This window comes from Tupaia chinensis, unplaced genomic scaffold, assembly GCF_000334495.1.
Source record: "Tupaia chinensis unplaced genomic scaffold, TupChi_1.0 Scaffold000438_1, whole genome shotgun sequence".
NCBI classification, from domain to species: domain Eukaryota; kingdom Metazoa; phylum Chordata; class Mammalia; order Scandentia; family Tupaiidae; genus Tupaia; species Tupaia belangeri.
Window position 1 is genome coordinate 253,717 of NW_006159943.1, and position 11,160 is coordinate 264,876.

At 57.2% G+C, this 11,160-nt stretch overlaps 1 protein-coding gene across 1 annotated transcript in view; it reads right to left on the bottom strand.

Annotated features, from left to right (window-relative positions):
- The window catches only part of ARHGEF2 (Rho/Rac guanine nucleotide exchange factor 2), a gene marked incomplete in the record, with an annotated part of 107,371 nt that overhangs the window by 26,316 nt on the left and 69,895 nt on the right, over window positions 1-11,160 (bottom strand). Inside the window, 3 exon segments of the mRNA XM_027774480.1 lie at window positions 367-430; window positions 704-771; window positions 2,781-2,925. Coding sequence (XP_027630281.1) covers window positions 367-430; window positions 704-771; window positions 2,781-2,925 — 277 coding nt within the window.

Consider the following 11,160-nt stretch of genomic DNA (forward strand, 5'->3'; position numbering starts at 1 on the left):
CTCTGTGCCTAAGCACCACACTCTCTTTCTGTTACACCAAAACCATCTGAACTAACACCCAACAGCTGTCACCTACACTCCCAAACTGCAGTGCAGATAACTCAGAATAATAATACAGGTCAAAGCCAGGCTCAGGTGCCAGCCAGCCCAAGCCCTCGGCCAGCCCAGCTTGCATCTGGGCTTTCCCGTCCTGCCTCTAAGCCCAGGTATCTGTCTGGACCACCCCTATGCCCAGAACCGCCCACCTCCACTTGAGGGAAGGAAGATGCTGTGCCTGGGAATGCCCTCACGGGGGCAGCAGACCCCACGGGCTGAGAGTCCCAGGATCAGGGTGGACAGGGGTCCTTCCGCCCCACCACGACTCACTCTTACTGCGAAGAGAAACAGACTGCAAAGCCGTGTTGTTCTTCAGCAGGGCAGCTTTCTGTTGCTGTGAGACAGAGGGCAAGAGAGACACCAAGAATAGCTGTCACCCTACGGTCACCCCCACAGGTGTGGGGCAGGAGGTGGGCGGATGATCACTGAGTTAAGGGCATCAGGGCCACGGGGACTGTCCAGCAGTGGGCCTGAGGCCTGGCGGGGAGGTCTGGGCTGTCCCAGGAGGAGGGGTTGAGGAACACAGGGAGGGGAAGAAGGGGAGAGGCCGGAGGGTGCCACACACTCGCTTCCCTCTCCCCCACCCGCTGCCCACCCGCCGTCTCACCTTCTGCTTGACCTTGGTACAGTTGGCCAGGGTGTCTTTACAGCGGTTGTGGATAGTCACATTGCAGGCTGGGAGGGCGGGTAGAGAGGGTGACGGGAGGGCCGGTGGTGCAGGAGGGGACACACGCCCACATGCAGACACCCTTCTCCCCCTGGCCGCAGGGTCCTCAGAGACTCCCCCTTTTTGACTCCTCCCCATTTCCATGCCCCACCCTCCTTCTCCACCTCCCTCTTCCTTCAAGCAGGAAATGAAGTACAGTGCCATGGTGTTGAGCCAAACTAAGCGACAGGCGGGGTAGGCAATGCTGACCCTGGCCCCACAACGGCCTGAGGATAGCTAGGGGGAGAAAGGGGTTACTGGCTGCCAGAGATGGGCTCAAGAAGCACCAAGGTGGAGGAGAGGACTCCCACAGAACAGAAGACAGCACAGGCAGCTGGGGGGGCACTCCCCGGGCACTAGTGAGTACTCCGCATTTACTGCACCCCAGCACCCCTGAGGACGGCTCAGTCTTCCTCACTGCACAGATGAGGCACCATCCTGCAGAGGGGAAGCCATCTGCCAGAAGTCACACCGCTGGGGGCGGGGGAAGGGGGGTTAAACTCACGTGTGCCTGAGGGCAGAGGCCGCACGTGCTCCACACAGGCCCTGGCCAGGCAGCTCCCAGGCTGCTGGGTCCATGGGCCCTCCCTGCCAAGCCTGCCTGCTCCTGCACTGACTGCAATCAGTCTCCCTCCCAGGCCTGGGGAGTCCTGCTCCCCAACTCCAGCAAACCACAGACCCCAACTTCATCTGCTTCTCCCCCGTCCTCTGCCCCACCTTGCCAAGGAGTAGAGAAGAGTGAGGAAAGGAGTAGCCAAGCCTGGGCACTGGGACCCCTGGTTGCTGCCTCCTCCCCTGAGAGGCCCTCAGCCCTTGCCCCTTCCAGCCTCCCCTCCTCAGTGTCTAACAACACCGGAAACTCTGCTCCGTCCCTTAGACAATACCCAGCACCACGCTCACTTCCACAAATACAAGGCGAACAGGGTGGGGCAGAGCGGACAGACCCAAGAGGGGGCTGCAGCTGCCCCCACCCCCCCTGGAGCTCCCTTCTCCACCCCCCAACACTCAGTGTCTCTGGATCGAACCTCCGCTTTCCACCTGCTCTCAAAATAGCGCTGCCCGCCTCCCCGGTTCCCCTGGCAACAAGCTTCCGGATTGGGAATTTTGTCAGGTCTTGGGAGGGATCTAGATTGGGGTTCCCTCCTCATCCTCATAACTCTAAATTGAGCAGTGAGGGAGCAGGGAGGCCTCCCTGGTTCTTTCTGGGGGTTTCTTCTCCAAGTTCCGTAGGGATTTAGGGGTGCAGCTTTAGGCCCGCCAGCGTGGCAGCAGGCCCCAACTCTCCACTTCTGCTCAATTCACCTCTGCCTATGTTCGTGAGGGGTCGGCTGTGCCGGGCAAGGCCAGAGCGCTGTCTAGGTGTGGTAGAAAAGAACGGACACTCCCTAAGCACAGGCTACTCTCAGACGCGGGTGAAGGCCGGAGCTCTAACCCCACTCCCTGGTCACAGGCATCCCTGCTGTGGCCCCCGTTTCTCCCGGTGTAAGACTAGAAAGCTGCGGGGAAGGGTTCTAACTCCATCTTCTGCTCCACCCATGGGCTGTGGGAGGGAAGGACCGAGGGGACCCTAAAGTCCTGACGTCAAGTTCTGCCTGAAGATGGGCAGAACGAGCTGCAAGGCTGGCAGCTCTCCACCCAGCCCCTCTCACCCCACCCTGGCCCTCCACACACACCCATCCTGCTCTTTCTCCAGCCAGTCCTAACCCTCAGCAGCTGCTCAGAGCACAAGGGGGAGACCCAGGGAGGACAGCTGCAAGGGGGGCACCCCAGCCTCCCCACCCCCACGTCCCCGCTCCTGCCATATTGCAGCCACCACCCTCAGCGGGAGCACAGGGAGCAGCGGGTCAAGCAGCTGGCCCTGGCACTGGGGCCAGCTGGGCTCAGGAGAGACCCTTCTGAGCCAGGTCGGAGAGGACAGATGGAAAGATTAGGTCAGTGGGCACCGAGTCAGAGGGACGTTCGGGTCTGAACAACTTACTCGGGCAGATGAGGGCTTCCTTGGCGGTGATGCTCTTGTTACAGGCGTAGCACATGGTCATGCCCGACACGGAGATGGTGGTGAAGAGGTGCCCGTTGGTATAGCGGGCATCCTTGGCTTCCTTCATCTTCTCCTTTTCCCGGGTCTGTGGAAAGAGCGAGAGAGACAGGAAGTGAGGCTGGAAGGTGCCAGGATGCCTGGGGTCCAGAGGGACAGTCTGAGGGCAGAGGCAAGGGAGAGATGCCTGCCTCGGTGTGCTGGATAGACACCAGTCCCTACAGCAGAGGCTGCCACAGCCTCAGAGGTGGCTGTCCGGGAGTCCCCAGGCCAGGCTCCAGGGCGGCCAGCCCCGCAGGGCTCCCGGGCCCCTGCCCTACCTGGCCCCTGCGGCTGGGCTGCCTCCTGTTGCCGCTCATCTCCCTGGCTCTAGGTCTCTGCGTCCTCACTCCACCTCCCAGCCCCAGCTCTGCTCGCCCCCGAGCGGCTGTACTCTTCTCTGTGCTGGGGGGAAGATGCGCAGAGAGGAGGGGAGAGCAGACGAAGCGGAGGGTGCCAGCTCACCAGCGCTTTCCAATCTATGGGAGTTAGCTCCTCTTATAACCATGACAACGGTGTTGGAGCCGCTGTCTCCGTGGCAGTCACAGTGGGGGGGCCGGAGAGCCCCTTAAGAGGCTGGCTGTGGCCAGCAGAACGCCTCCACTGTCACCCCGACCCAGAGCTCAGGACCCCAAGGCTCTAACTGTTCTACCCACACTGAGCCAGGGCATGGGGCCTCTGTGTGGGAGGCAGGGTTCCCACTAACCTCGAGGCAGGGAGAACCAGGTTGTGGTCTTAGGTCCCCTCTTCTCTGGGACCTCTTATGTATGTACTTCTTTTAAGTTTACTTATTTGTATTTTTTGAGAGAGACACAGAGAGGGAGGCGCATTCTCAGCAGGGTCTCTGTGCTGTGACCCACCCTCAGTCTCAGTCAGCCTGGATCAAGGTCACATGCTTGCCTGGCATGCTCAGGAGGCCCCAGGATTCGCACTGGGGACAGTCCCTGCGGATCCAGCCCCAACAACACAGCGCCACCTCCTGGCCCCCCTCTCTGGGGTCTCCGAGGACGGACACGCTGGCAGCCACCTCGGCTGCTCTCAGTAGGAAAATCTCTCCTGCAGTCTAACTTTGACCCCTCTCACACTGTTCTCCAGAAAACCCAGAATAGCTCCCTCTGCTGTTCCTCAACCAATTGGTTTCTCCCAGGACAGGAAGGCCTTTTTTATTTTTTTAAAACAGTTTTGCCAGAGGATGCATGCACTTGCCAGAGACAGACAGAGAGAGGAAAACTGAAAAATCACTCCAGGGAGATGGCCACACCGCAATCCTTTCTCCCTCATTCTCCTCCTGGGATTCTGGATATGCACTCTCACACACCCAGCGTGATATTCTTTTTCTTTCCTCTTTATTTTTTTAAAGAATTATTTATTTATTTAATTTGTTATTATTATTTTTCAATTTGACCAAATAGAGACAGAGAGAGAGAAAGGGAAAGCGAGAAAGCAAGTCGCCAGGTCCAGGACTCAAACTGTGGGAATCCAGTGCCTTTAAACACCACGCCATCTGCTGGCCCCAACCTGCCATGATTTCCAAGCTTCTAGGTCCAGGACTCAAGCCGTGGTCGGCCATATGGGAGTCCAGCACCCTAACCACCAGGCCATGCCACCTGCTGGCCCCAGGAAGTCCTTTCTGACATCTACCCTTCATACTCCAGCTGTGGTCTCTCTAGAAATGGGGGAGACTTTTTCTCACCTTGACTTAAACCTCCTTCCTGTCTCTCCTCAGCCCTTACACTTCTCAAAAAGTCTATGAGTTGAGAAGAAAGAGATACCATTCTTCTTACCTATCCTAGGACCTTCCTCAGCTGTGGCCTCAGATTTCTGGGGTTTTCCTCCCCTTGTGGAGGAGGAAGAACAGAAATACAAGCTGACAAAACCTCTTCTTCCAAGATATCCCTGCCTGGAAACCAGCAGATGGAGTAGCAGTTGCACTGCTGGACTCCCACAGAGTCGACTGCAGTTCGAGCCATGGACCTGGAGGCTTGAAACTCATGCCGGGCGCGTGTGTGTGCATGCTCAAAATCCAGAGAGGAGAATAGAGGAGAAGGGATTGCGGCGCGGCCATTCCCCTGGGGGTGTGTGTGTGTGATTTCTTGCTTTCTGTTTCTCTCGAAGATGTACCTGTCCATCAGAAAGTAGGGCAGCATGAGGGCCGAGCAGTGTGGCAGAGGTGAAGCACAGCCCTCTGATGCTGACACATGGAGGGCGCCTCCCTGAGTATGCCGGGCAGGCTGAGCCCCTGATCCAGACTGGACAAGGCAGGGGTGGATTATAGCATGAGGGCCCTGCTGGAGGTCCCTGTCTCCTTTTCTTAGAATAAAGTATATGAATAAATAAACCTTAAAAATGTGTACAGGGCTGGCTCTGTGACCTGGTGGCTAGAGCGGCTGAATCCCACATGGCCAACCGTGTGGCTCGCATCCTAGCCAAAATGAGGAAGAGATGGAGGAGAAGGGATTGGGGTGTGAACACCCCCCCACACCCCCCGCCCCAAGCACATGCACCCTCTACCAAAAGGAAAAGGAAAATTATATTACAAAGAGCAGCCAGGTGAGAGGCCCTTAGCGTGGTCCTCAGCAGACTAGTCCTGGCTCCCAGCACGTCACACAGCTAGAAGTGGGGGAAGGGGAGACAGAGAAGGGGAAGTGTGGAGGGGTGGAGTCAGCTGTGCAGGGCGGGGCACTGAGCTGCATAGTCCTAACTTGCGGGATTCCTGGGAGCCCAGAGCCCTCTCCTGCCTCCCACAGGAGCTCCAGGTCTGCCTGGTGTACACTCTGTCCTCCTCCTCCCGCACCCTCCCCACTCCCTGCTAGTTCTCTTTCCTCCACTCTCCTCTCCTCCTCCCTCCTCTGCTCCTCACCCCTGCTTTCCCAGTCTCAGCTTTGTCTCCTTCCCCTCACACTTCCCTCCTCCTCTATCTAGGGCTGCTCAGGACGCTCCCAACCTCTAACTGCAGCCTCTAAATTGTCCAGCCTCCTTTTTTCTTCAATGGTACCTACTACCTAGACCACCAGAAAATTCCCCCTTTGGCCTAACTCCATCACTTTTGCTCCAAATTAGAACTTTTAGAAGACCTTTCTAGACCCCCAAAGACAGAGCCAAGATCTCTTCCCACTGCCATCCGCTCTACCAGCTCTCCCTCCCTGCCCTCCCAGCCTTCTCAGGGACACAAATTCAAAGTTTGAGCACTTACTACATCTGAATTAAAAGCAAGCGAGCAAACACGAGAACAGCATTTTTTTTTTTTTGAAAAGTTTTTCCTATAGGGCGTTTGAACTCGCCAGAGAGACAGAAAGAAAGAAATCACCCCCCAGGAAAGATTCCCTTTTCCATTCTCCTCTCAGGATTTGGGGCATGCACATACACATGCCCGGCATGAGTTTCAAACTACTGAGTCTGGGACTCGAACCCTGGTTGACCACATGGGAGTCCAGTGCCTTAGCCACTATGTCACCCGCTGCCCCCCCCCAGCACAGTATTAAAAAGGCAGGCCAGATGGTGGCACAGCAGTAGAACACAGTGCTCTGTGAGGCTGGCCCACAGGTGGAGGCTCCAAGTTTGAGTTCAGGGACCTTCCTGAGTATGCCAGGCACACGCCCACGATCTAGGACTGGTTCTGGTTGGGGGTGGACTGAGGGGTCAAGACCCTGTCGGGGTGCTGCCTCTCTGTCTGTCTCACTCATGGAAGAAATAAAGAAATAACCTTATAGGAGGGGCATGGGTTAGCCCTGTAGCCTGGTGGTCAAAGGACCTGGATCCCACATGGCCAACTGTGGTTTGAGTCCCAGGCCCAGGGACTTGAAAAACCTCGGGCATGAGTGCATGCACGTCCCAAATCCGACAGGAGACAGGAGAGACAGAGGGGAAGGGCTTGCAGCATGGCCACACGTGATCGAAGGGGTGCTGTCTCCCTTTCCTTCTTTCTCTGGCGGCGATCCCCCCCAACCCAAAAAAAAAAAAAAAAAAAAAAAGACAGGCCCCACACCCTAGTGGTTAAGGGAGCCAGATCCACATGGCTGACCACGGTTCAAATCGTGGCCCCGGTGGCTTGAAAAACACGCTGGGGCACATGTGCATGCATGCCCGTAATTCCAACAGGATGAAGACACGGAGGAGAAGAGCTTACAGCATGACCACACCTCGTTGGAGGGTGCTTTTCCCCTCTCCTTCTCTGTCATAGGTGAGCACACACGCCCTCTGGCAATTAAGAAAAAAAATCAAACCAGCAGGCCTGCAGGAGGGGTCATTCCCAAGAGGGCAGATCTGCCCTGTTACTGCTCCAAGCCCCCAAATGCCCCCCTTTCCACACTGACTTCTGTCCTCTACCCCCACCGTCCAGTGTCAGGCCAGCTCTGATACAGGTGGGGACGGGAAGGCACCAATGCCCCTTTGACAGCCCAGGTCCTCCTGCCTCGTCCACCTCCAACACTCACCCTCTCTCGAAGCGACCCCCTCTCTAGGTGGGCCAGCAGCGGGCAGCAGCCACAGCAGCAGCACATCCCAGCAGGGCACTGCCCGGCAGCAAGCGGCCCTGGCACTGCCTAGTGCTATTGTCCCAGAGGAGGCCTGTGCCCGCCCCAGGGCTTGAGCTGTGAGGATGGAGGGACACAGGACTGCTGCTCGGGGGTGCCTGCTCTGGAGGAGTAAGCAGGCTCGCCCGTATCTACTCTGCACTCTGCCCTGCTCCTCCCCAGGTACTTAGTCACACTGGTCTCCCAGCAGGGCGGCCCTCACTCCCATGCCCCTGTCCACCAGGAAAGGGCCCGTTACTCCACAGTCCACGGCACCCACCGCGAGCTCAAAAGCCACTCCCGCTCAGTCCAACACCATCTCTTCCCACATGCCTTACGGGAAGGCTTCCACGCAACACAGGTGTCATCTCTGCCGCTGCTCCATCCAGGGTCACGTGATGGTGGTTAGTGGCAACACGACTGGACTCGAATGGAAAGGTCCTGGGTCTGCATCCCAGGTCCTTCCTGAGCACACAGGGTATGCCCGCCCACGAGCCAGGCTGGCCGAGACTAGGGTGGACGGCAGCGAACACCCTGTTGGGGGTGCTGCTCGCTCCCCCTCTCTGTCCCTCTCAGGAAAGAAAAAAAATAAATTTAGGGGGGCTGGCAGGTGGTGTGGGGGGATTAAGGGTGCTAAACTCCCACATGGTCAACTGTAGTTCGAGTCTTGGACCTGGCGGCTTGCTTTCTCACTTTCTCTCTCCCTCTCTTGTCTCTGTCTCTCTCTGGTCAAGTTAAAATACGTAAATAAATAAATAAGGTTACATAAAATAATTCTAAAAACAATTTTTTATTTTTAGGGCCAGCCCCACAGTCTAATGGTTAGGGCAGTCAACCAGCCCCACATGGTCCACTGTGCAGATAGAGGCCCAGATGGAGCGGCCTGAGAAACAGGCTGGACGCGTGTGTGCATGCCCAAAATTCCAACAGGAAGGAGAGATGGAAGTGGAGGGATTGCATTTTGTGCCCTCTAGCACCCACATAGAAAAAAAAAAAAAATGAAGGTTTTTGCCAGAGAGACAGTAAGAGGAGTGAGAAATCACCCCCTGCCCCGAGCGGGATGGCCACTAGCAACCCTTTGCCTCCATTCTCCTCTTGGGATTTTAGGCACACGTGCCCAGAGTGATTTTCAAGCTACCAGGTCCAGGACTCAAACTATGGTTGGCACCATCATCACTATGTCACATGCTGGCACCCCAAAAAAAGTATTTTTTAAATAAACAGTTTAAGGGCCAGCAGGTGGAATGGTGGTTATGGTGCTGGATTCCCACATACCGATTGCAGTTCGAATCCCAGATCCTGTGGCTTGACAGTCACAAATAAATCAATAAAGTGGAAAAAAGAATGTGAAAGTACCTAGTACAATGCCTAGTACACAACAGGTACTCAACACATTTCTAGAAATAAAATAAGAAAAGAGGGGGCACCAGCAATTGGCGTAATGGCCGTCACTGGACTCCCATGTAATTGCAGTTTGAGTCCCAGACCCGGTGGCTTAAACTCATGGCGGGCGTGCGCATGCGTGTGTGTGTGTGTGTGTGTGTGTGTGTGTGTGTGTGTGCACGTGCCCAAGATCCCGAGGGGAGAGTGGAGGAGAAGGGACTGCGACGGGGCCATCCCCCCAGGAGGTGATTTCTCACTTTCTGTATCTGTCCCTCTGTCTTTCTGGCTAGCTCATGTGCCCTATAGCACAAACCTCTCCAAAAATAAAAAGGAAAGAGGGAAAGCTGGAGGGATACCAAGACCAGGAGCCTCATAACACCCTCCTTCCTGCTCTAGGGACCCCTTCATCCCTTAGGCTCTGCTCCCCTTTTTTCTCCTATCTCCCTCCTCCTGAAGCCTCCCAGCCTTGTTTCCGTCTGCTCCCTTTGGCTAAGACCATGAGGGTTTCCTCTCCAGGTCAGAAGGCAGCCAACCCAAACCTTCCTTCCATTGTCAGCCCAGATCTCGGTCGCTCTGGGAAAGAAAGACGGGCAAGTGGCAGAGGGCAATGGCGGCTGACTGCTGACTGCTCAGAGGCAGCCTCCCCTTTCTCTCCACTCAATCTCCCAGGCTGAGATGAGAAAACAGTGACATGCACAAAAGGCAGGGCAATGCCAAGGCCTGGACTCTGGCTTCCTGTGCCCCCCAGGGGCAGCAGGCCTGGCAGAGCCACCCAGGTGAGTGGGACCGTCTCCAAGCGAGGCCGGAGCTCCCCGCTGCCCTTGCTTTCCCGCCCGGTATGTCCAAACTAAGACCTCTGGAGGAGTCCCTGGGCCTCACAAGCACCTCTGCTCCAGGTGCAATTGGTACTGCCCTTCCCTGGAGGCGTGAGGCCTCTGTCTAGACCCTCGGTATGGCCCCTGGAGGGACCCACTGGGATCCGAGTTCCCTGCAGCTTAGCTCCTGGCCAGCAGAGGTGCAGAGCCACCGGCTGGGAAGGCCAATGAGTCATGAGGAATGAGCTGCAGGCTGGGAAGTGAAGGTCAGGCTTCCTGGCCATGGGACTAAGAGGGCTTGGGATGGCTCAGCAGGGCCCTGTCCCTTTATGCGCTTCCAGGGACAAGACGAAGACAGGAGGCCTATGGGAAGGCGGCCAAGTGGAAATACTAATGCCAAAGCCAGAAACAACACAGAAAGACATCAGCGAACACACAAAGGCACTTAATAAATGCTTGTTTAATGAAGGAAGATGAGACACCGAGCCACGGGGTGGGCAGGCTGGTGAGGCAGAACAGGGGTGCCAAGGGTCACGGGGACTAAAATCAGGTTAGGGACCCTGAGACCAGGGCATCCTGGACCCCAGCCTACCCCCCACCCAGCCACACCTGTCGGCCCAGGAGAGGGAGAGGAGCAGAGAGAGCAGCAGGGGGGGCGACGCAAACAGACAGGCGTTTGTGCCAGTGAACAATAGCCGTGCCAGGACTCCCTGCCCTCCTGGCACTGGGCAGGCCGGCGGGGTTGGGAGGGGGCAGCTGCTGCCGGCAGCCCCACCCGCACCCTCCCCTATGGAGACATAAACAAACCCAGAAGGGTCCAGCCAGCTCCTGTCAGCCCTTCCTTTTTCCAGCCCAAAGCCCCCGAAAGCCCCCACTAATCCGCTGCCTTAGCTCCTGGGCGGCCCCCCAAACCACACTGAGGCAGCCCAGAGAGCGAGTCCCCACTTCTTTGGAGATCGCTGTTCCCGGGCGCAGACTGGGAAGGCGGGCGGGCAGGCACACCTTCGGTTGCACAGGTAACAAGCCCTCACACCCACATCTGCCTCCTCCCGGATTCCAAGGTCACCGCTCCAGAGCCAAGGGGACTGACATCACACCCCCTTTGACCCCCTCTGCTGGCCCCAGCAGCTCCCTCTCTAGGCACGGTCCAACCCCCTTCAGCCGCTCAGTGACTTCCCTAAGCCTTCATCTCCCTTCCCCCTCCCTCTCCCCTCCCCCCCGCAGCTCCTTCCCTAACCTCTATGACCCCTAGAATCTTACTCTATGCCCCCAAAGCCTCAGCCTCCCAGAGGACCCCAATTCCTTGACTCTCCTCCCAAACAGCCAGCCTTGCCTGCTCCCTCCTGAGCCCCATTCCCAGCCCTGCGCACAAAGCCAGCCACCTCTCCACCACTCAGAACAAAGAAATAGTCTCTCCGGGCTCCCACCCCACCTGCCCGCCACACTCCACTGCTGGGTCCTAGAGATTCCTAGGGGACCCCCAGCCTCCAGAGCCACCTTGCGTCTCTGGCCCCAGCTCGGCAAAACAGAAGCCTTTGTTCTGAGGGGAGTGAAGGCTAGGGCTTGGGAACGGAG